Genomic DNA, 26674 nt, shown 5'->3' on the forward strand with positions numbered 1-26674 from the left:
TCCGCGGGGCGGAGACAGAGGGCACACCCCCGCTTCGCTATTGGGTGGGGGGCGAGGCCAGAGGGGTTGTGGAATGGGGAGGGGGGTCCCCGGGGGGTGGTGGGGACGGGGCGGGTGTCCCGGGATAACGGTGTGTGTGGGGGGGGGCTTGCTGTAACCCAGGGGGTGCCGGGGGGCTTGGGAAGTTGCAGGGCTGTGGGAGACCCTCGGGACTGTGGGTGCTGGCAATAGGGGGTGCTGGGGGGGGCACACACAGACGGGGTTTACCTGGAGATGACAGGTTTTGAAGGGCCGTGGGGTGTCCCAGGGGTGATAAGGTACCCCTGAGGGGTGCTGGAGGCAAGAAATGCTTGGGAGGGGGCGTTATCGGGTGTCCCTGGGGCTGCTGGCAACAGGGGTGTCCGTGGGAATGTTGTGGAGGACACGGGGTGCCCCTGGGGGCAATGGGCTGGGGGAGCAGGGGGGGAGCTGCTGGCTGCAGGAGGTGCCCTGGGGCTAATGGGGGTGCAGGGAGAGCCGGGTCCTGCTGGCACCCGGGCGGCTGCAGCTGACCCACTGCAGGCAGGGGCCAAGGGTCCCCAAGGCATCCCCAGCATCCCCCACAGGGTCACCTGCTGGGCTGGGTTGTCCAAGCCCCCCTTACCACAATGTTGATTAAAAGCAACTCCTGGAGGGCTGGAAACCAGGGGTGGGAATGCTCCAGACTTCCCTCCCTCTCCTGCTCCTCTCCTCCCTCCCTCTCCACCCCATATGGGGAGGACGGTTGCTTTTGAGGGGGTGACCATAGGTATGCAGCCAGGGAGGTGCTTGACAACCCATCTTGGTGCTGCTCGCATCCCACATCATTCCCCAGCCACTGGAAAAACAAAGTCTTTAGGTCGGTATTTCCCTCCGCCACCCCAGCAGCATTTTCAGGTCCGCACCAGGGATGTGACAAATCAGGAGCAGAAAAGATAACGGGATTTTTTCCAGCACGGCTCAGTCCGCTTTCCCCAAGGACACATCAGCTGCAAAACAGCCACCCACAGCCCAAACAGCCCTGGCTGCCACAAGGATGTGTGGCCACCGGAGCAGCTCTCCCAACTGGGTTTTACATGGCAGCGATGGGAGCTCAGGGCTATGGCACCACATCGAGCTTGGGGACAACCTCCCCATCCAGTCCCTGGGCATCGCCACCCCTCACCCCCTTGCTGTAACCCCCAGCCCAAAAAATTCCCCATCTGCTCCTGCCAGACCTGAAAGACACTCTGGAGAAGCTGAGTTTTCCAATGTTTTATTTGTGTTTTGAGATTACAGAGTCTTTATTGCTGATCTAATACAATCACTCAGACATTAATATTTAAAACATCCTTTTGAAAATGTTACAATTGCAAAGTTTTTGTTTCCTCACTGCAAGCTGATGACAGATTTTGTCTTATTATTTCTAAAGTTCAGAACATAATTTCCTTATACAATTTTGCTGGTGTTACCTAAATCTCCTTTTTCCTAATTCTTTAAAAATGTGTTACATTAAAAAAAACAAAACCAAACCCAACCCATTACACGTTTAATTTAGAGATGATCATAGAGTATGTTTCCAGATTGATTAGGAAAAAGCCAAGCAAGCAAAAAAGCTTACAGAACAAGCAGAATGACATGAAGAAGAGCTTTAAAAATTGAGGTGGGAAAAGCCAGTTGGGGTTTTATTTTGATTTTTTTCTTTTTCTCCTATCTACCTGGAAGATAAAATGGGCTTAAAAATTGTCACGAAGGAATTCACGGATGAGAACAGCACCACTGTATGCTGCACAAATAATGGACGTGAGGGAGGTAAGCGACTGCGTGAGCTGTACCGAAGGGTCATGCAGATGGAGGATTTTCCCGGGGCAGAAGTGGCTGCGGTTGGGACACCTATTTTCCAAAAGCTGGTTTGCTCAACGTGACCCAGCAACCGCATTTCACCTCGACCGAGAGCAGGATTTCACGCTGCACCTCTGTGGAGAACAGCAGAAATTCTGGGGTTCACTGGCTGATGCAGACCAAAGTAATCCAGTGTGGGGAAAGACCCGAACGTGACATTTCAGATAGCTCAGGGGACTCTTCCCAAAAATCTTAGGATCTGGATAAAACTCATGAGTGAGCAGAGATTATTTCAAGCTTGTGGTTTGTGATCAGTCTATGATGAAGCCTTCTCAAAGCCCTAAGGTCTCCTCAAAGCCTTCTCAAAGCCCTAAGATCTTCTCAAGGTCTTCCTTCTAGGCTTTGAGACATTTCAAAGAGAAACTTGGAATAAGCAAGCATATGAGGACATTTGCTCCAAAGATGAGTGGCTTGTGGTCAGGCTGACTTCAGAGCTCGGCATCAAGAGCCACGAAAAGGAGTTGGCTGCTGAGACCGTAATTCCAGAGTTTTTTCTTTCTTGTGCATGAATTTGCTGCCACAAAATATTTTTTTCATGATGGCAAAGAAGTCCACAAGGACAAAACAAGAATCTGTAGCTGACGAGAGACTCAGGTACCAAAGCAGTAACCACAGGATACAGGCTTTTGTGCTCACGGGGTCAGGCAATTTTTGGAAGGACCATGTTCTCCATGTGAACCATAGAAATTACTTTGATGAGACGTGGAGACTTGGAAAGTCACCTTGGTAAGCGTGCCATGCTGTCCACAGCATTCAGGGGGGGACATCCTGGGCTAAAACAAGTAACTATGGTAAATTTGTTCTTCACTGGCTCTGATGCATCAAGATTTGAGGTGACTGAAGGGTTTTAGTGATGCTGAACTCTTCCCTGCGCACAGCATTGGTGTGGGGATTACTCTGGCATATGTCTCATACACTCAAAGGGGATTTCCAGATTTTATAATACAAATATTACTAGAAAATAAAAGTCCAAAGATTTCCAATGAGGACTGACATTCAGCTGGGGAAAGACCTCGTGTGGACACGGGTCCTCCCAGCTGGGATGGCTGATGAGCTCTGCTTGGATTTGCAAGAGCTCCCTGAAACATGAGCAGCATTTGTTGGTGAGGTTGCAAGGCTCTTCCACCAGCATGGGCACGCAAGGCTGCCCCATAGCCCCACCAGGAATATGACTTTGGTTGAACCATAGAAGGTTGGCACTCATAATGTAAGCAGCAGGAAAATACTGCGGAGCTGTGATGAAGGGAGTGGCGGTGGGTCCTACCCCACCACCACCACGTCTGCCTCCAAGTGGGCACTGCTCTGCCCTCCCCGCTCCTACCACGTACTAAGGGCTACCCCTGGCTGACGCTAACGACTGGACCCTTCGTTACAGCTTTCAGCAGTGCTAAGGCAAAGTTCACCGACTTGCTGGCAGAACTGTCCCTCAGGCAGTTCAGCAGAGTTACGAGAGGTTTCTCCAGCAATCACCGGCGAGATTTACCGCTTTGCTGCCAAAGCGGCACCTGGCTGGTTGGCAGCACCTGGAGCAAACGAGGTTTTTAGCTGTGTTGTCAAATGGTATGAGAAATGCAAACCCGGCCACCCTCTGGCCGGCTCTCATGGCTGCCAGGATCTGCTCCGCTGGAAGAAGTGCTGGGATGCAAAGGAAACCAAAAGCAACGTGCGACCTCGAAGTTGGATCCCGCGGCTCCTGTTGTGCACATTGGATTAATGGTGATAATGAACTATTCCAAGTACATCACAACAATTCGATTCCACCAGCTTCTTCCTCGCCTCCCCCATCCTCCCAGCCCCCAAAAAAACAACCCAAAGAGAAAAATGAAATAAACGGAAATGCACCGTCTCCCAGTCCCGCGGCAGTACGAACACCAGTGGCAGAGGCCGCATGTACAGTATTCTAATTTAATAAATAAATAACCTAAACACACTGTCTACTATGTGAGCAAGCCCAGCTCTAACTTAGGAAGCTTGCGCTGTTTCATCCTGTACAGTAGTTGAGAACAGACTTGGGTTCTTGTTCCTCGCAATTCTCCAGGACACAGCAGCAGGAACTTAGTATCTGGGGAAAAGAAGAGAAAAGGAGGTTTTGGTGAGCCACTGGGGAAGAAATTCAAAGCTCTCCCCCATCAACATGGTGTATTTTGGGAGGGGTAGACAACAAGAAAATAAATGATTTTGAAAAGGACTTGGACCGTATCTACTCCCCCACAAATATCACATTATATTTAGCTGCCTGCCCTCACTGCTTGAATGCTGCCTCTCGCTTTGAGTACAGGAAAGGGAAAAAATTCAGCGGCGCCTGAGTGATTCAGGGTCTGAGTCCCACCAGTTTGCAAAGTCAGTTCAGAAATGGAAGGGGATGCAGTGAAGGTGCAACACCAAAGCCTGGCTCAAACTGGCTGAATTTATCAGGAAGGCTCCTGTTAGGCTGGGAACTAAAAGCAGATAATGCATATTGCAAACGATATGCTACATGTAGAAAGAGAGAGGTGCTTGCTTTAACGAAGCAAGCTGTTGAGCTGCACGGGATGAAGTCCAATTGCCCGTTATATCCAGAAAAAGAGAGAACATGCACCTGGAGATCTCTCACCTCCCGCCCTACGCGCCTACACATCAAAGTAGGGAGCTTTGGAAAACAAGACTCTTCCCCTGTTCTATTTGGAGGCTTAAATTCCTGCAGGACACCAAACCAAAGCTGTCCAAGTACACCTCCACCCCACAGTGCATGGGGGATGTTTGTCATCATGGCTCTCCTTCGATGCAGGGAATCTGACGTAACCCTCTACTTCTTCTGTCTTCATACATGGGACAAACCACACACCCCCACAAGGTCAGGACTACAGCCAGACACCAAAACCAGGCAAAGAAAATTAATCTGGAGGGAATTCCTCCACAGGAGGGCATGTCCATGGGGCAGCACCATAATTTTGCATGTAACATAGGGCAGGGGAAAAAAAAAACTCTGGCAAAACCCACTAAACCCCAAAAATCAAAAACCCACAAACATGTGAACGCTGAAGACCTGCACCTGAGAAAATGCCTCTTCCTGCAAGAAAAGGAACTGGGCTTCAACCCACTGGCAAACTGATCTATGTGTGCAAAGCCATTTATTTTTCACAGTAAAAAATGCGTAGCAGTGTTGGCTACAAGTGTAAGCCTGGAAAGGGAAGCAATCCAGGGGCTCATATTGAAAATTATTATTTTGGGGGGATCAGCCCAGCTCATGCTGAGGGAGCAGAGCCACGGAGCCGAGCCTGACCAAGCAGCCCCTGGTGCAAGGGGCAAACACTGCTCTGCGCCATCTCATTCTTCATCAAACTTTAAAAATAAAGCTGTCATCTGAGTTGGCCGGATGGCATCACTCTGCCATTTGCCACGTCTGGGTGACAGCTGCTGCCAGATACAAAGGGCTCATGTCCTGCCAAGTGCTCTGCGTCACAGCTCCAACCGCACCGTCCCCAGCCAGACTGCTTTCTACATGGCAACTGGAATTATCAGAAAGCCCGTGATATCTTCTGAGAGGACTGGTGGGATTACACCCCATACCCTCTGCTGCCCTCACACGCGGACCCCACATCATGGCAGAAGAAAGAGAGAGGCTGAGGAGCCGAGGAGCAGCACCTGTAGTAGTTCGGTTTGAAAGGTCCATTCTTATTCAGTCCCAGGTATTTTGCTTGTTCATCCGTTAGCTCTGTCAGGTGGGCATCAAACGTTGGGAGGTGAAGGCTTGCCACATACTCATCTGAAACAATTCCAAGCCTCATTAGTGTGGGTAAGGGGAAGGCAATGAGTCCCCTCCTGCTGCACACCAGGTCACTAAAGCCCCAGCTGGTAAAGGCACCACTCTTCACGCCTTTGCTGGTAAATTGCAGGACTGCTTTTCACCCTCAGTGGGGAAAACCATCAGCTGTTTTGAATGAAAGGGGAAAACCTTCCTCTGAAATACCCTTCTAACAGGACTCCTGGGCCTGCTGCTGAGTTACACTCTACCCCTGGGCAAAGGCAGGCTGAGAGAGTTGGGGTTGTTCAGCCTGGAGAAGAGAAGGCTCCAGAAAGACCTTAGAGCGGCCTTCCAGTACCTAAAGGGGGCTTGTAAGAAAGACAGGGACAGACTTTTTACAAGGGCCTGTAGTGACAGTAGAAGGGGGAATGGCTTTAAGCTGAAAGAGGGGAGATTTAGATTCGATATTAGGAAGAAATTCTTTACTGTGAGGGTGGTGAGGCACTGGCACAGGCTGCCCAGAGAAGCTGTGGCTGCCCCATCCCTGGAAGTGTTCAGGGCCAGGTTGGATGGGGCTTGGAGCAGCCTGGTCTATTGGAAGGTGTCCCTGCCCCTGGCAGGGGGGGTTGGAGCTAGATGATCTTTTAAGGTCCTTTCCAACCCAAACCATTCTGTGGTTCTATGAAACTGGGACGCAGGAGCCATTTTCTGGTAGGTGACAACCAACACCCAAGCTAGGGACAAGCTGCACCTGGTCTCAAAAAAATACAATTAACATCAAAAAGTCCTGTTTTGCAGCAAAAGCACGGTCAATACAGCTTGTGGCCTCAGGAGGGTTTTTTGCTGGCAGAGCTGTTGGTCAGGGACTATGTGTCTTCACAGCCAACAAAGGCAGCTCAGCTAGCAGAAGCCCTACATGAAAATCCCCTGCATCACCACAGACAGACTCCTGCAGTCGGCCAAGTGCGTCAGCCTGTTTTCCCCAGGTGGGACGGAGGAACAACATGTCCAATTTAGTGAAGAGCCCAGACCCAGTGGGAAGAACTTGCTGGAAAACCCTGAGCTTGGCAGGGAGGCAAACAGGAGAGCCCAGGAGGCTGTGATGCCCTGCTGTCCTCAGCTCAGCCTAGCAAAACCTCCCATCTGTTAAATCTCAAAACCAAAACAGAAGGCAATGAGTACATCTTTACCCATTTTCTTAGGCAGCAAGTACACGTCTTGCTTGTAGCGGCCTTCGGGAGCATTGTAAAGCTCTATCAAAGCCAGAGCCTGGATGGAGAAGACATTTAGATAAGTAACTGCTGCCCGCTATGGAGCAAGATGCTGCTTTTGGCTCAGCCCAAACCCTACTTGCCTGTGTGGTGGCAGTGATGGACAAGACGAAGGTGGGGACGGTGGAGCAGCTTAGGTTCAGCAGGCGGCCCTGGGAAGCAAAATCTGATTGTTATCTCAACATAGCACCAAAACCAGTTTACAACCCTAGAGAAGGTACAAGAACCACTGGTGGAATGTGTCCCTTCTGGGATGAAACACCATTTAGCACGTGCACTTGAAGCCCAAGATGTTGGTTTCCTTTGTAATTCAGTTAAACTACTTAGAAGTGAAAAACTGATAAAATACCCTGTGAGATATCCTGGAGTGGGATACAGAAAACCACAGGAGCTTCTCTGTGTTCCAGTAAGTCATGGGCCAAAACTGGGTTACACTAAGCCTTTCGACCAGAGGGACTATTCAGCTGCTGAGGGCCAAGGAGGTGATTTCTGGACACACTTTAGCTCCATCGCTCATCCAGCCCTTGTTTTTTTCCTCCACAAGCAGTCAACAGGCTGCAATTCCTGCTCCTTTGCCAGCAACTCACCTCTGCCAGAAGGACTATTCTCTTCCCATCTGGCCAGATGACATGATCCACCTGTGACCTCACCCTCTCCCAGGTCAGCTCAGGTGTACGCAGGCTTGCCTGAAACACAGTGTTAAAATAAAGTGCCGGCAAGAGATCAAACCTGAGAAGCTACATAAAAGGAACAAAAAGGGGAAGCAACTCGCTGACACTGTCCTGGGCTTATAGTTTCCTTTGGGTCCAGTTGCAGTCCCAGACCAATGAAACCTTTATGAATCATAACCTGGTACTATTTTTATGATTACAATACATCAAAGCTCCAGCAACATCTATTGTTCAAGGTCTTCTGGCTGAAGAGGATTCATGGTCACCTGAGCTCTGCATGGCTGCAGTCACTTCTTTCCAGCACAGAAAATAGCTGTAAACCCATGGGTTTGGCCGAGCAATTCTCCACTGTCCTTCAGACAAGACCCTCCCGTTTTTCTACTCATCTCTAAGCACAGGTGAGCAGATTTTGGTGCCATTTGGTAAAACATGGTGGGGTTGAGTGTGCTGTGTTGCACCAAGCTGAACTCTTGGCTGGGTCTTAATGGTATAACACAATAGCAGAGGGACTAGGCTGGAGTGGGTGATTCACTGACTTTCCAGAGGAAGTAATGAGGCTGGTGGATACACAACACTGGAAGCTGGAGCAGTTTGTCTGGCTTGCAATCCTTTGGGATTGCAGGAATGATAGTGACATGTCTGCCGGTGTCTGCTGAGACACAGGAGCACGGGATTGTTTTAGCTCCTCCCAGGCGCTCGCTAAAGCAGCGTGTCAGATAAAGCTGCTGACGGGTCCCACAAACACTGTCACCCCACACCGTGCTGTCCCTGCGCCCACCACACATCCCTGTGCTCACCACATCGATCTCAGTGTTGGAGTGCCCCATGTTGCAGACAATGCAGCTGTTCTTCATCCGATCCAGGTGTTCCCTGGTCACCACGTTCTTGTTGCCTGCCAGACAGCAAAATCCATACTAAGTACCCACATTCACTTTCCCCATCTTTTTGCCTTTTCCTTTGGACAAAGATGCACCCGATTATGGAGTGCGTATCCCTGAAGACCAATCCTCCTGCCTCAGGGACCACGTACCTGTGCAGGTGATGACGATATCAACTTGTCTGATGACTTCATTGAGTTTCACGAGCCGGAATCCATCCATGCTAAGAGGAGGGGGGGGAAAAAAAGTGGTCTGAGAAGCAGCAAAAACAGAAAAAAACCCATCAAGTGATTCTCAGACACTCATTTTAACTTTTGAATGCCAGACTGGAAAACAGCAAGGCAGCATGCGAAGGGCCACATACCCCAGGCCGTTAGGAGGGTTTCTGGAGTCAGCTTGGAGGATTTGGGACTGTTGTAGGGAGAAGTAAAAAGAGATTTTGGGGGTTTCGCATTTTCTGTCAGGGCTCCGCATCTGCAAAACTCAATTTTCATTTGAGATGGCTTTTTTAAAGCTGCTACTCCTGCCAAGTACATCCAGAAGATGTAGATATGCCCTGCTGCTGCAGAATCCTTTCTGATATGGATTTAGATCAAGCTTAAAAAAAACCCAAGCCCAAAGATGTCTATCACTAACCTTGCAATGCATATTTAGGCATCTACACAATCTTTAGAAGTGCTGAGCCCTCAGCAAGTCTTTCCTGACTTCACCGAGCAAGGTGTATTCAGTGCATCAGATAAAAAGGGCAGGATTTTTTTAAAGATTTGTTGAGAGTCCTCCCAGGAACTTATTTCTGTGACTCTCACAAGCTGTGAAATCATAGTTACTGTAAAAAAAAAAGCAATTTTTTTTCTGCTGTATGTTCCATTTACTGTTTTTTCTTTCCCCACTGCAAACTCCTTATGAGAGGGGCTGCATGGTGTTGCCTCGTGCAGAGTCAGGGAAGGGGGTTGCTGCAAACAACCAAATTCACAATTTAGGCTGCAGGTGCTGGATGTGCCACTTGTGAAGGCTGCAAAGCAAACCAAAAGTTGATCAGCTCTGCTAATTAAGCAGGTCTTATTAGTTTTCTGACCACAATAGCCCTTTGAAAGTTTGCTGTTGGGAAAAGGCTGCGAGTTTAATAAGGCTCTGGATGTTTCTGGGACTCTGCTTTCATAGTCATGTTCTGTCTCACACTTCGGGATGCAGAAGCAGCATCTCTGCACCAAAACAACCGTTACCTGGAGGAAATGAGGTCAGGTATAATTGCAACATGCCCGTGTGAGGGGACAGCCATGTGCTTTCAGCCCTGCGCCACAGTACCAGTGTTAGCGAGGAGAGGTTTGTGAGGGCAGGTGATCACAGAAACCAAAATATCCCTTTGGTGAGGTGTGTGCACAGCACAGTAAAGCCCAAGTCTGCACTCCAAAGGTCTCAGTTCACTCCCACCATCCTTTCAAGTCATATCATTAAATTCACTCTTTCAAGCCATATCGTTAAACTCTTGGCCACTGTGGTTATGATTATGCAAGCTGGCATGTAGGTTACAGATAAACTGGGTGATGCTTTAGTACAGGAAGCATTTTCTGGCCATAGGAGAGAGCTGTGGGTCCCTCTGAGGGTGCAGAGAAGCCATGAATTCCTCACCAGCATCCCACTTGGGAGGGACCACTGCGGAATTGTTACTGGCCACAGTTTCCTGGGGGGAAAAAAAAGCCTAAAGAAGAAGCCAGGCTCGGTGCGACTGCTTACCAGGCCTGGAGGGCACAGATCGGATCGATCTCTGTCACGTACACTATGGAGCCCATGGCCTTCAAAGCAGCACAGCAGCCCTTTCCAACCTGGGGAGGGAGAAGAGCACAGAGGAAGAATGAGATGCCGAGAGCTCAGAAGACACTGAGCATCAATACGGCTGTGGGAAGTTTATTGGGGATGTAAACTCCAGGCAACTCTTCTGCAGCTCCAAGAGCCTTTTGCAACCCTCTTAGCAATTCTGATTGCATGTACTCCATTTCCGGGTGCATGAAATTTCTAGATTTGGAATAATATAGAACCTGAGTCAAGCCCAGCTTAGATAAGAGAGGCACTAAAAAATACAAAAGTGCCGTTGATTTTGGTCCCAGGGAGTTCTTTTCCCCAAAAAATGTCCTGGTATCTAGAAGACACCACAATAACAACAGATTACACTTATCTCATGGAAAGTTTAAGAGTTTCTTGTAACCTTTACTCTATTTAAGAAGCTGAATGGTTTAATCTCTGAGGGTGAACAAGCTTTAACCTTTATACAGCACATATGGTGCAGCTGGCAGGGGAATTCAGGGGAGCAGTTAAATGACCAAGGGTTCCCAAAAAATGTGACTACAAATGAGAAAATTGTCCCAATTTAGCTCTTTGGAAAAAAAAAAAAAAAGAAAAAAAAAAAGAGTCCCAGTAGAGCACGCACAGCACAGCCCACCATAAGTGGTGTTAACTGGTCCCGATAAGAACTGTCGAAGGGTGAATATCCCCACCCTTGAGAGAGGATTACACCGTTTGGGGGTGAAAGCACAGGGGTAAGTCAAGATTAACTTATCTTTCTTGACCACACTTCAGCATGCAATGCTGCAGCTGCACGATACATCTGCAGAACCCAGCCTCTGAATATTTTAGTATTATATTAAATAGAATATAATATGTAATACAAACATAAAAGATAATATTAATATATTATATGTTAATATCTGGATATGTCAATATTCAGAGATTAAAGATACTCAGTATACTTAATACTCATGTCTTTTAAGGTTCAGGTTTGGTATCTGTTTAATACTAAAGAAATATACTGGAAATCAATGAAATCTTCAATTCTGGCAAACCCGTCAGGTTTGAAGATATCTGCAGATACAGATAAAAGCCACAAGGACAGAAAAGCCCCGCTGGATAAAGCCATGCAAAGGATGTGTTGATTTTACATGCAGCACCTGCATGTAAAATATGAACCCCTTACCTCCCCGTAGCCACAAACCACTACTTGTTTTCCTCCAAACATCATGTCTGTTGTCCTTTTAAGGCTAAGAAAAAAGGAAAAAAAAAAACCAAAACCAATTAAAGACCAGCAGTAAGACCTAGTCCACTAATGATGCTGTGAAGGACAGTGGTCCTTCTCAGTTTGCTCCTCCTAAACACCATGGCTGTATCCTGAATCCCTGAGGACACACAGCAATTCTGGGTGCACAGATGACCCGAAGGGCACCTAAAAAAACTGACTTTTTCCTTTGGTAAGGGTAGGTGCTACCAGTGAAACACAACAAAGCAGACAGATTTGGGGTCTGGTTCCCTTTTTTTGTTGTTTTTTTGGTTGGATCCCTTTGTTTCGGTACTCCAGAAATATTTAAGACATTTTCCAAAAGTACTTTTTCTGGAATTTTCTTTTTAAAGTCAAAATACCCCACAGAAATAACTAGAGAAGAAGCAGTAAAGTGGTAAATTATTGCCAGAATCCCAGTGCTTTCCACAAATAAAGCTCTCCCTTCCACTCGGTTTCCTTCTGGTATCTCCCTAAGAGTGTCCTACATTAGAGGCTATTTTTAGCAGACAAGTAAATAGGTTAGCAGTGCAGGGAAGGTGAAATTCCCTTACATTCCTGAAAGAATTTAGATAAAAACCACAGCAGATTTAATTGCACCTCTGCTTAGATTTCTCTTGACCCTGTTTGAGATGCCTGGGCCAGACTTAATCCAAATCCTAATTTGCCTACCCATGGTGTCCATCACCCATCACAACGGAAGACAAGACAAAGAAGATTTTAAAGATTTTAACATTTCTTAGCCAGTGACAGCATCTGCCATGTATGGAACACAGAGCTAGAAGTTGTGTACTCAACTTAAAATCTGGGGGCAACTCCTCACCAGGCAGCTGACCCCCACACCAGAGGCTGCCTTGTGTGCCTTGAATCTTGTGACCACAGAGCAGAGACATGGCCATAATGAAGAATGGCGGGCTACTTCATTAGAAGAATTACTTCATCAAGATGTTTTCATAGAATCACAGGATGGTTTGGGTTGGAAGGGACCTTAAAGACCATCCAGTTCCAACCCCCTGCCATGAGCAGGGACACCTTCCACCAGACCAGGTTGCTCCAAGCCCCGTCCAGCCTGGCCTTGAACACTTCCAGGGATGGGGCAGCCACAGCTGCTCTGGACAGCCTGTGCCAGTGCCTCACCACCCTCATTTTCCCCCTTGGAGTACGCTGTTCCACATCGCAGCTTCACAGACTGTACGTATTTTGGAGACCGCTGATGATTTTGATCAAACTTTTCCAGTTTTGATGGGCAGGAAGAGCAAGAAACCATGGGCTGTTTGCAGCGCCAGGTTCTGGCTCACATAATAAAATGTCTTGGCAGGGAAGAGCCAGATACCATCACCACTGGACTTGACAAGGAGCCCAAAATTTAGTCTTTTGAACAACATGTGATGGAAATGTGGGGAAAAAACTGCACGTGCATTGGATCATCCAGAGAAGAATATTCAGTGGTTCACTAAGTCATATGGCACTTGCACATATTTCACATGTCATCTTCATGCCCCTGTATTTGGACACACAGGTTTTACAAACATGAGTCTTCTTCACTTCTCCTGGTCAAGATGACCACTACCAGGAAGACTGCTTCAAAGCCAAGGTGACAAATGAAGCACTCTACCACACATCTCCCAAAGATTTGGGAGAAAGATGTTAGAGCAGAATCCACCACCACCAACAGGGAAGCCTATGCTGGGTCTCTGATAACCTCTGGTGCCACCAGATAGAAGGCAGCGGTACCAATAGCACTGCCAGGTGGAGTTTGATTAAATAGAAGGAATTTCTACAGTGGCAAGGAACCAAGAACTGCAGATCTTGAGACTTGTTTAAACTTTGAGCCATACCAAGGTATCAACATGAAAAAAGTTTTTTCTCTTGAAGCAGTCTGTCTTCTCCAGGGAGGGTTCCTCCTCTGTACCAAAGCTACCTGGCACAGAGCAGGCAATCTTTCTTCTGATATTCATCTCATCAGTATCAACACCAGTCCAGAAAGTCAAGTTTGTCCTTGCTTCTGTGCTTACTTGTCTACTGGGATCTCTACCAGATGCTATTTGTCATAGTCTGGAACTGTCAAAATAAAACTTGTCCTAATCTCACTTGGCTTTGACAAAATTTTGTGGTGGAGGTGGTGGGGACATGAGCACCCAACTCCATCAACATAAAGAAAAAAAAAAAGAGAGAGAAAAAAAAAAATCACTGAGATTTACACTCTCTAGATCACAACTTCAAGTATTTTGCGCTGCATCTCAAGACCAACAATCTCAGAAGATACATCATGTTCCCAGTGCCCACGTATCCGTCAGTGACTGATTCCCATCCGATCCTAAAAAGTACAGCACCATCAGGATGCTGCAGAGCTGCTCCCAGCCCCAGGTCTGCCTGTTGGGAACTCTGGGGGAAGGGAGCACAGAGGGAAGCAGACAACTCTTCTGTATGGCATGTGGCTGTAAATCCTGCAGGACCAGGGTGGGGAGAGGTGGATAAAGTGTTTGTCAGCCCCATCATTCCCACCTTCTGCACCTATGTATTTATGTTCAGCTGAAGGACAGAGTGTAATCCTCAGACTTAAGCCTGCACTTTGGTCACACAACTGTTAAGGGATAAAGTCTCAGTCTACCACAACCTCTTCTGTTTTCTTTCTTTTGCTTCATTGTATATTCACAGGAGAGGATAAAAAAAGGAAACTAGAAAGGCAAAAAATGTTGTGATGAAGCAGCTCGTTGACTCACACACACACAACAGACACAGATGGGTTTTATCCTGATGCCACAAAGGTAAGAGGGACAAGAAGGAGTATTGTAGCCATACGTGAGGACTTCTGGAGTCGTCACACAGGAGTACGAGAAGCTGCAGGGCTTGAACACAGCTCCCATCACACTCACCAGGAAGGGAAAATGCATGGAGTCACCTACACACATGAAAAGGCAACATCACCCTGAGAGCACAAAGACTCGGTGAGCTCCCTTGAAAGGCACTGGGAAGTGGCTTACATCGATATGACTAATGACATATCTGATGTGTATTCCAGACACCCTGAGAAAAGAGAAGATAGGCTTTCCACAAAAAGAGGAGCAGAGGCAGAATTTAAGTGACGTGCCCCGTTCATACACATAGCTGGGTTAAAAATACTGAACCCAGACTTCCAGAGACACTAGCATCTTTGCTGCGAGATTATTCTCCTGCAAACACAAGAATCAACCTTTGTTTTCTGCTGTGCATATGTCTGCAGAACTTTACATACAATTGCACAAATAAATCTCAGGGCTGTCTGACCCACAGAGGCATAGCCACTGTCTCAAAACACTTTGCAGATCCATCTTTGATACAAATAGGATGGACCAGAGGTAATAAAGGGTCTTTGTTCTCCTCTGTCACAACAATTGATCTAAAATGATCTAAAGTGGCAGCTAGGACAGACTTATGGATGCAGTTCCCTGTGGGGTCCGAAGCAACCCAAGCAAGGGACACAGCTACGTTTGGGTGGCCATGTACGTACCCGTCCAGGATGGACTCTCTGCAGCAGTACAGGTTGTCAAACTTCTGCTTTGTGACCGAATCGTTGACATTCATGGCGGGGACACAGAGCTTCCCTGCTTTGGACAACTGGTACAGCCTGTTGTGAATAAGCGAAGAAAGAGATCATCAGTGGAAAAGTACTTTCCTATGCTCTACTGTTGCGTGCTCTTGAGGTCCTTGTTTTGCTGGAGTGAGCAGTAGACATGTGAAGGGTCAAAGATAATCTCTCAATAGAAGCTCCTCATTTCAGAAGAAGGTAGCATTCTTCCTTCCACAGATACTTGCATCTGTTTTCCTCCCCTACTGAAGAACTACCAGGTTGACAAGAGGCATTTCCTAAAAATTTCAAATAGCAAATCGGAAGGTGCTCTAGACTCCATGTGCCTCATAACTGTTGATATTACAACTGTCCTCTGATGTCCTCAAAATGACAAACCCCTCAAATCCTACTTCAGATAACATAAAATGAGAGCTCCTGTAATTCCTCAAGATGCTACAGCTCAAGACAAATAGGAATGGCCACAGAAGAACATTCATGGCAATGTGAAGCTGCTGTGATCAATGTCTGCAGCAAAATATCAATTTGAACAGTAGTAGGAATGTAATCACCAAGGTGTAGTGCAAGAAGTCACCAGGGTGGAGAAGACATCAACCTGACCTCCTACTTCTGAGCGCTGACTCAACTCCTGGCAGCAGCAAAACCACTAAAAATGAACCTAAATGCTACACTACGGCTATGAAAAGAATCTGAAAATCATCTCCCTGCTCCAGAGCTTGGGAAGGAGAACGTGCTCCTTCGGTCAGGCTCTACAGACCACCTCCAGGTCACCCCAGCCTTTGTCATCTGGAGAGCCTCAGTCCCCATGTTACCTGTCCCCTGAAGGTAAGGGGCACACATTCCCCACACGCAGGCATCAATACCACCAACCTCAGGAAACAACCTTGCCCCTGGCACAAGAACGTGGGGAACAGTTTTTTTAACATCACTTTGGTTTTGCGCATCTAGGGATTTGCCCATATAGGGAATGAATCCCAATACTAAAAATATTACCAGGTCCTTTTCTTGACCCTACTGGCTGCAAACCTGAGTCAGTTTGTTTTAAGTATTTCATTTCCCTGTTTTGTAGGCTGCCTGCACCTCTGGCCAAACTCTCAACCAGCTCCAAGAGCTGCAGCCAAGCCTTTCTCCCTGCAAAAATAAAGGAAAAATCAGAGTCTGCTGCTCTTCTCAGTGCTCTATTTTCTGTCACCTGTGATACAATTAACTCCACTGGAAAAGCACCTCTGACACCCCTCCTAACCCTAGGAGCCACTTCTCCCATCACAATTCCGCTTCTGCTGCAGACTGATAGATGTCACTCGGTCATACAGCTGCATCTCTGTTCTTCTCCCTCCCTGGACTCCCACCCCAACTAGAGACTCATTTCCTCCTCCCAAATCATCATTCTTCCCATAGATTTAGTTTAGGACCATGCTGCTGACACTCTCCAAAGCCCAGCCCTTCTTGTGCAACACCCTCACCCCCTCTCTTTTTCGTCTGCAAAATGAGGTGAGGTAACCATTGCCCCTACTTCACAGGTGGATAAACAAGACCTTGTGCACTTTTTGCACCCATGCAATGGTCAGTAGGTGCTTCTGCTCCTCGTCTGAAATTCAAAGCAGTAGTTCCAAGTCTATTACTTTTGCTATATGCGAGATTTAAAACAGCTTGTATAGGACAGCCAAGCCCATGCTGAAGGAAAACTTCAGACCACATATTAGGAGGTTCGACATTCTTAATGTTGTATCTTGGCATCTTACGTCTTGGAGATCTTTTGCTACCAGTGCCCTGAGGCAGAAGATGCTTTTGTCCAAACATCTCTGTGCTCACAGCCCGGCCTGTGCTGTTACCTGTGGACACCAGTCACACTCTCCTCTACTATCCCCTTGATCTTCTTAAACATGTTGGGATATTTCTTGTAAATCCAGTGAGTGAGATCTCCTCCATCATCCAAGATCTGTAAGAAAAATAACCACAAAGTCACCACTCTGAAGATTCAGTAAGGCCTGCTGACCCCAAAAAGGTATAAGAAATAAATCACATGCTCAAATCATTCCCAACCAAGCCCATGTTTTGGCAGCTCAAATACAACATCGTGACAGCTTAGGTAAGACTACTCTGCTTGAGTGTTCAGTAGTGCTGCTTCATCAATATTGCACTGGAAAGGCAACAGGTCAGACAAAAACGGCAGACCTTGATGTTTATAATGATCTGAGGAAACATGGAAAACTGCTGTGGAAGCTCCTCTCTCGCCATCTCCCAGAAGCACAGATGGAAATGCCCTTGAACCATACAGAGACATCAGTTTTTGTGATATGACTGCTAATGTAGGAGGATGGAGAAGGAGCAGGATGGAAAAGGATGGAGAAGGAGGAGGATGGTGCAGAACCACTAATGCCAGTTATAATGTAACTGCATCATAAAACACTGCATATTAAAAATACTGAACCTCTGTTAGACAACAGCTTTGGCCATTGCAAATTTGCTTTGCCCATTTCATCTGGCTTTGAACCTCAATCTTGGAAGCACAAAACTCTTTTATCAGATGACGAGTCTCCCAAGACACCCATTTCCTCCTAATGACACATTTCAGGGTGGTGGAAAAAGGCAGAGACTTACTGCTTAAACAAAAACATTAAAGATGAGTAAGTAAAGGTGCCCTTTGAAAAAGTGCCTTGGAAAGGACAGACATGAAAACAATTCGGTCACAGAAGTCTAAAACTTGCAGTGAAAAGAGATGTCTAAGAGCTTGTCTATTCTCTGCTGGTGAGAATATGCATTATGTGTCTTTCAGCATGTGGAAACACACCTGGTAATGGCTTTGGACACAGAAGTTGTAACACTGCTAGAAGTCTGACACATACATCCAGATACACCTTTGCATGGGTTGATGTTATTCAGGTATTTTTGTGATGTCCTACAGTGTCACCAGGATAATCAAAGGCTTTAAGCCAAGGCTTATTTTTTACCTCTGGATGTACAGAACCTCTCACAATTACAGAAAGTCTCAGTGCTAGTGACAGCCAGTGGAGTTTATGAGGAGTCTCATCATTTGCATCCTACACACATTCCTTGTAATGAACGTGGCCCCAGTCCCAACCACTTTGGGTCATCCCCTGCTACATCTCAACACACAGCCATACCCAAGGAGGGTGCTGAGCTCTAAATGCTTCAGAGGGCCCCACTGGGGTACCATAAAGAGGTGTCTAGGAAAGAAGAAAAGATACAAGGAAAGAAAAAACTCTTAACACATGCATTCCCTGAGTCCTCCTGCCAGGTGGCCTCAGCTGGCACAAGCAAGGTGTGACAACCCCCATTAGACTCAGACTCAGGAAAAATTAGGGAGTAGATTTCACTGGGTGGCAGGTGAGGTGCCAAGGGCAACGACCTGTGCTAGCTGGGCTGGCTGACAGCATATTGCCCCATATTATTATTATGACCACCTTCATCCTCTTTGCATGTTCCCTACACCAATGTCAAAGACTTCTGATTGCATCATCATCATCATCCTCTTTGCACATTACCTACACCAACGCCAAAGACTTCTGACAGAATCATCATCATCATCATCCTCTGCATGTTCCCTAGCATCCTCCTCCTCTTGCCATATTCCCTACACCAACATCAAAGATTTCATACAGCATCAGCATCATAATTGTGATCACCACTATCCTTCTCCTCTTCCTTCTCTTTGCATGTTCCCTAACACCAACGTTCAAGACCTGACTGCTGAGCCAGCCCTTATTAACCCACTGGTGTGGGTGCAGGTGACCTAACATGCAAATGTCAATCCTGGGCAGCAGCACCTCTGCTGATCGGCTGGTGGTGGAGTTCAGCAGAGACCCTCTGCCACACACATCTGTAGCCACCTAAGAAAAACTAACACTCCCAGCATGTTCCTGTGACAGAAGCCCCACTGTGGGCACAAAGACAATGTTTCTGAGCTTTGTAGAATCACCACGCTGACATCCATGGGCAAGAGCTACTTGGAAACGCTACATACTCATACAACCTTTTTCTCTCTAAATGGCAGGATTTTCCACTGATGGCGAATGCTGTGGGTAGCAGCTGCTCCTCCATGAATGTATGGAAACCACTTGTGTCCTGCCAGAGCAGAGCACACATCTTCCATGCAGACCTGTCTCTTGAGTCTCCAGGGCCACCTGCTGGAGACCACCCAGATCCACCTCCCACTCACAGACTGGGAAGTAGAGGCAGGTAAGGGTTAAGTGGGTTAAGAAGCTCTCCTGGGCCAGCCAAGGTAAGAATTCAGCAGCCTGGCTCCAAGGACATCTTCATTTCATTAATCCCCATTTAATAGTGCACATAATCCTCTTTCTAAAAGCAAATTCTGGGGGCTGGCAGTTTCCTCTTTTCTAGGAGGGCAGGAGATTAAAAAAAACCAACCCAACCCAACGGAGGAACTAGTTTTTGATGGAAGGTCACCTTTGTGGAGCATCCCCAAATGGCCTGCGGCAAAGCCCGTGGTATCTGCCCCATATTCCTGCAGTTTTTTCAGCTTTACACTGGTTATCTGCCTTCATTTAAATTCTTCCCAGGCTGATTTTTTTCCTGGGAAAAAAGCCTCTATTTGACATGCAAAGAATTTTTCATACAGAAAACCAGCCATTAGAGATGTGAGCCTTGCTCTGCCTCTCAGTGCTGCTGCCTGACGCCCACTGAGAGGCACAACCTGCAAACCAACGCTCCTGGCTGCAGTTCATCAACCTCCCTCTTGATTTTGGCACTTTCATCCTGGAGCAGAACATGCTGGGAGTCATTGTGCCTGTAAAAAACATCTTCCTTTCACCCTGTGCTGTGCCTACAGGGACATTTCTCTCTCTGGAGATGGGACCACCCCCTGACCCAAGCACCAGGAGGTATCTAGCTCTGCTCCTCCACAGCAGTATTCACCTTGAATCTGTATGATTTTTGACTGGTTTGATGTATCCATATTCCCTTGGTAGGTGTTTCTCTCTCAGTGCTTTTCTCTCCAAGCAACCAGTTTCACATTGCTTGTCTTCACAGAAAGGCTGTGACTTCTCACTCCCTCGGCCCTTCCATTTCATGTTTTCTCCAGCAGAAAATCTCTGGCTCTTCCATGAAAGAACCTGGTGTCTCAGGGTGCCATCTTAACAACCTCTTTAAACCCACCTAAGTCCCTGCTTCCACTGAACATCTTACCCTGTCCTCCTTCCAACTCTGTTGGGGCAACAGGGACATCACATGGTTGATCTTGCCAAAAGCAAGATGATTAAAATTAGCTAGGATTAGCTCAGCAACATGGTTGAAAATAACTCACTATAGAAAATGACTGGTGAAAACACAAGGAGATGGCAGGAAGGCATGGTTGGAGGCGGCACTGAAATTCCCCGGCAGCAGTGTGGTTCTAGATCAGTTTATGCTGCAAAGGAAATCAAACTCTCAGGGCTGCAGATTTGGTATTTTTCAGGAAAATAAACCTCTGAGCCATTCCTGTCCAGCGAGAGCACTCCTCCGAAGGTCTGCCATTCCCACCAGAAAAGCCAAGGTGTCTTGTTTCAGAGACTCTCAGTATTTGCGGCTAACTGTTACTGTGGACTGACGCCACACCGAAGTCCTAACATTGAACATTCAGATTTTTGGTCGGTGAGACATCCCTGTTTAGCTGTGTGGGACATACAAGGTCAACTCCATCACTCTTTGCAGTGCCTACCTGGACACAGGACTGGTGGGGGGGGCAGCGAAGCAATGCTAAACAGGACTCCTGGGGTGTATTTCAAGCCCCAATATTAAGTCCACAAGGCTTACAACAAGCTGCTGAACTACTTTGACTCATAATGCTTTCTCTTAGGTAGAAATAGAGATTTTACTTCTCTTATTGAGCTTAAAGACACAGAAGCCTGGAAGTGGAGACATCTTTCCATGCTACTTTCATCTCGGATCAACTAGTACAAGCTGGATTACTTATGCTCTGAATTACTCTTCACTTTATAAGAGTCCAAATTGATTATTTCATGCTGGGCAGAGACAGGCATGTTACTAAATCACTTTTTACAGAGAGAGAATTTCCCATCTGATCACACTGTGGCATGTAGTGCTGCACAGAACATTTTCAAAGCATTGTATGACCCCTAATAATCATCAATGACTCTGAAAGGTAGTGTTGGTATTTTGTTGATGGGAAGAGAAGACGGGACAAGAGATGATTTTCACTATGAGAGTGATGAGGCACTGGCACAGGCTGCCCAAAGAAGCTGTGGCTGCCCCATCCCTGGAAGTGTTCAAGGCCAGGCTGGACGGGGCTTGGAGCAACCTGGTCTAGTGGAAGGTGTCCCTGCCCACAGCAGGGGTGTTAGACTAGATAACCTTTAAGGTCCCTTCCAATCCAACCCATGCCATGACTCTATGAAAAGAGGTTAGATTTAGGTTTACACAAAGGTCACAGGCTGCCAGGAGCAGCAGCTCAGCTCAGTCCTACAACCTGGGGACATATGTCCTTGATTCAGGATATCAGGGGAAATTCTCAGTCTCAAAAGGAGAGAAAAAATATGATGCATGCTCTAAAAAGTTGCCATCAGCACAGCGAGCAGAGTAGGTCCATCTCGCTTCTGCCTTGACACTGGATGGACTGGAGAGGCAAATTTCACCTTGCCTCTTTGGCCATGTTTGCTAGCTCCTCTCTTCTGAAATAACCATATGAAGAAGATCCTTTCCACACCTGCTCTTCACCCAGTGTCCAGCATTCTATATCTTATCTCTAAAAATGTGGACCTCCAAAATCCAGTGTGCAAGTCTTTGAGAACTGCTAGATCCAAGGTATTTGGTGCTCCCTAGCAATTATTTCTGTGCTTCAGAAGCAGGTCTGAAAATACACGGATGGTTGGAGACACATCGCAGAATCAAGAGGTCTGAAGAGATCCTGGGAAAGCATAATATGCATATTCTGGCACACTGACTTCTTCAATTACTGACATTTTCAAAAGGAAATTATTCCTCAAAAAGAAGAAGAAATCTGCTATCATGTCTAGACTCAAATTCATAGCTTGGGGTTGGTTTTTTTGACATTCACGATTCTTTTTAAAGGTGACATCAAGGAAGTGAGCAGGTGTAAACTGGAAGGGACAAAACACCCACCTCAAACAAACTGGTATTGGCAAACAAACAAAACAGATACATGCCTATCTTCTACCTTTGATTACTTTTAATCTGATTTACATCATAAGCTCCAGGGCTCAAAACCTGTCGGGAAGCATGATGAAAACGGCACATTTGACAGCTGCAAATTATTCCGCTCACCTAGTTCAGGGTTCTCTGTTTTCCATAGAAACAAGGGCAGAATAAAACAGCAAAGTATGGAGTGGGGTTACCTGAGGTTTTGTGTTTGTACAGTAAGAGCAGGCATAAAGAGTGGAAATCACATAAAAATCTAATTTTTGTTCTGAAACAGAGGCTTTGCCTAGATATGAAAAATCACATCAACCAAAGGTGTGAATGCATGGTAAAATGGATGCGACCCCTTTTCAGAACACACTGATTTTGAGTAATGTTTTAACTGGCTAGATTAAATGAGTTTGGTTTAAACTGTAGCAAGCTACTCTGGAAGGAAACAAAGCACCCAATCCCAATAAACTTTGCGCTAATGCAGATATGCTCATTTAAACAATAGTAAACAAAACCTTGCTTGGTAGGCAAGATCCACAGGCAGAAGTCATTCAACCCACCTTCTCCCTGACTTTACACCTGTGAGACTGAGGTAAGTTAATTTCTCACATTGCGTAGTTAATTGTAAAGCAGTTTGAAGGTAAGTGCTGAGTTAGCACCAAGCCTTGACTGCTAAGTTAGGTCTAAATTCAGGAGGAAAACAGAGACTAGCACTAAACCTGCCTCCTTCTCTTTAGATGAGAGCCACCTGTGCTTCAACTCATGCAAAGTATTTTACAGTCGGCCTTGTCTCACCATGTTGGGCTGCCATCCTTCAACGTTGACGCAGCGATCAATGCACCACCAGAAGTCATCTTCAGATTCTCCCTTCCAGGCGAAGACAGGGAACCCTGGCACAGAGAGGAAGACAGATGCTAGCACAGCAAATCCCTTAGGGATTGGCTCTCCCTATGTCCACACATGATGAACTGGGCTCCTGACACCACTGTGGTCTTGCCTGCAGTCTGATTTTTCAACATTGAGCTTCGAGATACACACTGAAGACACACACTGAAGGCAGCAGACAGGAGTCAGCTTTAGCCTTCCCAGTTTCTTCCTCTCCCCCAACAAAAAGCTGCAGCCACCAGAAGAGGGGGCAACACCCTCCTAACAATAACATTTATTTGTGAAATCAAGCTTTCGCTCCGAGTTACATGTCCTACCTTCCTTTTAGGCATGTTAGCCACAAATTTACTTGAATGCATTCTGACTCATAAGCAATTATTATTCAGCTTCAGCGAGGAAGACAACAGGCAAGCTAGTGGGTTTGGCTTCTTCTGGGCCTCCCAGCTCTCACGGTAGAATCCTGGCCTTGCCCAGGTAAAACAGGATTTGAATTAAGGCATCTCCCAGGTGAGCAGCAACAGGGACAGCTTCTGTTTTGTGAATTATGTCCCTCAAAAATTCCTTCTTTCACTCCTTTTAGCCAAAGTTATGACTCAAATTTATAGACCTGAAATAAAATTTAGCTTTGTTTCTCTTAGCAAAACAACTTCCAGATTCACAAAGCCTGTTCAGCTAATAATGTGCATCACCATCATTTGTACTACGTACTTCTATACTCCAAAGAAAAATCATTCTAAGATTTTCACAGCCATGAAAGGGATTGATCTTGTGCTGTTTACCTCCTATAGGTTTATTCTAAATTGAAGAGAATGAAGGGAAAAAACTGTAAGAGACAGTAAATGAGCTAAATACGATGGGACAGCAAGAAATCTTTTTAAAAACAGAAAGAACAAAGCAGGTGATGTTTCCTACCGCTTTCAGCAAGGGCAGCAGCCACTTCATTAAGAGTAGAGTAGATGTTGCATGCAGCCCATCGGCACTGCGCACCCAATGCACCAAGAGTCTCCATTAGGACCTGGATTTAAACATCAACAGCAAAAAAATCAGAAAGAGCAATGCAAAGAGCAATACATAACTGGGATTTTTATTTGCTATTTATGGGAAAGCTTCTGGGGGGTATCTGAAGTTGGTTTTAAGCAGCATCAGGGATCGTTAGAAAGTTGCATAGAAACCAATTTTGCAATTACTTCTTTTTTTTACAATTTCAAATGGATTTAGCAAGTAAGAACTTCAAAGCATATTCTATATGCAGCCTATATATGTGTGTGGATATATATAGAAACATATATATATCTATGCAGATTTCAATCAGCAAGGTCCCAAATCTAGTCAGGAGAAAGCACTCCTGTCCCATGTTTGGAGAAGAAACTACAGATCTTGAATGGCATAAAATCTCTGATCAGTGACCACTTCTTCCGGCTCATACGATACAGATAATTCAATTTCCTTAGTCTCTACTACTCAAGCAATGCCTTACAGATGCATGCATTACATCACCTTTAAAGCACTGGCTCTATTTAGAAACATTTACAAAATCGACCATTCTATTTTTGTTCAATGTAAGGTGCTGGACTCAGAGACCACATCTCTATATTATCTGCTTGGGGGTCTATTTTAGAGAACAATCAGAGGAAAATCCCTGTCTGGAGTTTGTGGACAGGGTCTTACAGCTGTCTGTGCTGTAATGTGTGTGCAGCCCACGATCTTGGCCCCGGCCAGTGGCTTCTCTCCCTGAGCTCTCTTCCTCAAAGCCATCAGCGCGGGCATTTCTGAAAAGTAAAGTAGAAAAGAAGTCCATCAATGTGATGGAAAGAGGGATGAGCATGGAATAAAACAGCCAGCATAACTTCTTGCCCTGCTATCTGGTACTCCTATGAATTTGTACAGCTATGGCAGCTTCAAAAAGAGCTAAAGCCTTGAGAGCAAGCATCAAATAAGTCATGGCACAGCTGAAAAGGACCCAATAACCCTCTGAATTTTACCACACACACACACCCCGTTATTTAGCATGTAGCATCACTGCATTTTCAAATTTCTACCTGCAAATGCCCAGGTGAGGCTGGAGGAAAACCTGCTTCAGACTGAGGACTTGGGACTTGTTGCTCTCGTCAGCCTCTCCAGTATTCCTGCAACTACCTACACACTGCATTGCCTTTGCTATGGATTTTTGGAGACAATCATGCCAAAGCAAAGTTGTTTAATTTATTTGATGGATTTCATCTTTTCTACTGATTTTAGCAAAATGCATTTGACTACAGAGTAGTCCTTCAGCAGTTGACTGGCTGGAGCTACACAGTATAACCCTGTTACTCCTTTCCATTCCACAAAATCCTGTAAAAGTTTTCCCATCTCTAACAGGAACGGTGTCAAGAAATCACCAATGTACTGACCCTCACAAGAAGAGGATTTGGGGGAAAGAAGAACCCCACAGGACAGCCTAGGACAACATGGAGCATGAGGAACGTGCCCCATTTACCTTGTTCAGCAATTTCAATCTCTCGACGCCCAAATTCTGCCTGCTTTATGTTTTTCACACAGAAATCACTACTGCCTTTGGAGTTCTTCTGCTGTTTGTCTCGCGGGGAGGTCTCATCATCAGAGCTGTCTGTGTAGGAGGCAGCTGGAGGAAGAAAAGGAGGTAAGAAACAAAACAAAATATTCCCTAAAGCCAAACCACCTGCAGTGGAAGGACGCAGATGATCTGCTGAACGTGTCTATGGATGTGCTTCTCCATGTGTACATGCCAGCTCCCTCTGTCCTCAGCTGGGATCTCCCTTCCTCCTTATGATGACAGTTTCCCCACAGTCAGCTCTTACCTGCAATGACTTACTCACTCTCATCTACCTCTACCTGAACACCACACCAGAGGTAATTAGCTTAAGCACTGCCCATGTCCCCTGTGGTCACATCTCCTCATGCTTTGCAACTCCTCTGTGGCCTTCTCCCATCTTTCTTCCCAAATTTTAAGCCTTTACAGCTCTAAGATAGCCAACAAAAAATGCTTATTAATGTTTTCAGTACTTCCAAAACATTAAAACTTGTAATTAAAGACAGAATAGATGCAAGACCCTATTTCATTTTAAACAACAGCATGGTGAAGGCCACTAGTTAATTATTGTTCAGTTATGGTGGTATTCCCAGTCCTTGGATTTGCTCAGTTCCAATGTTCCTCAATAAGGGCAATGGCCACAAGTTGCTGCTTGGGCTTGGGAGGCTCACATGGGATGGTAGGACGAAACTTCTTCATGGGGAGGATAATGCAACATTGGCACAGGTTGCCCAGAGAGGTGGTGGCTCTCCATCCTTGGAGGACATCAGGAACTGGTCAGAGGGAGCCATGGCTCACCTGATCCCGTGCTGGCAATGACCTGCTCTGACTGGGCGGGGGGAGAGATGCCCTTGGTGGTTCCTTCCCACCAACAACTCTGTAAATCTACAGACAGCTCAATCCAGCCCTTGGATATTCCCCTTCTTTTCTGTTATAATTACAAACAATTGGACGTGTATTTAATCTTTTGCCTTTCTGGATCTTCTTTAACCCCTCCTCCCTCTTGCTCTTTTGATAAGAGGAAGAAAGATGGCACTACCTCTCTCCAAAGTGAGGAGC

General features: G+C 46.3%; 1 protein-coding gene across 3 annotated transcripts in view; it reads right to left on the reverse strand.

Moving 5' to 3' along the window:
• Window positions 1-1258: 1258 nt before the first annotated feature.
• AHCYL2 (adenosylhomocysteinase like 2) overlaps window positions 1259-26674 on the reverse strand; it is a 109298-nt gene continuing 83882 nt past the window's right edge. For all 3 annotated transcript variants that reach the window (XM_040594897.1, XM_040594898.1, XM_040594899.1), the window contains exons 3-17: window positions 25544-25687; window positions 24736-24836; window positions 23980-24082; window positions 22978-23072; window positions 16890-16996; window positions 14980-15096; window positions 11412-11475; window positions 10178-10266; window positions 8596-8666; window positions 8363-8457; window positions 7482-7580; window positions 6978-7046; window positions 6814-6892; window positions 5524-5644; window positions 1259-3961 (exon numbers count right to left, since the gene is read on the reverse strand). In XM_040594897.1, the coding sequence (XP_040450831.1) occupies window positions 3955-3961; window positions 5524-5644; window positions 6814-6892; window positions 6978-7046; window positions 7482-7580; window positions 8363-8457; window positions 8596-8666; window positions 10178-10266; window positions 11412-11475; window positions 14980-15096; window positions 16890-16996; window positions 22978-23072; window positions 23980-24082; window positions 24736-24836; window positions 25544-25687 (1361 nt within the window). In that variant the 3' untranslated portion in view covers window positions 1259-3954. The remainder of the gene's footprint in view (window positions 3962-5523; window positions 5645-6813; window positions 6893-6977; window positions 7047-7481; window positions 7581-8362; window positions 8458-8595; window positions 8667-10177; window positions 10267-11411; window positions 11476-14979; window positions 15097-16889; window positions 16997-22977; window positions 23073-23979; window positions 24083-24735; window positions 24837-25543; window positions 25688-26674) is intronic.

Source organism: Falco naumanni, chromosome 5, assembly GCF_017639655.2.
Source record: "Falco naumanni isolate bFalNau1 chromosome 5, bFalNau1.pat, whole genome shotgun sequence".
Lineage (NCBI taxonomy): Eukaryota > Metazoa > Chordata > Aves > Falconiformes > Falconidae > Falco > Falco naumanni.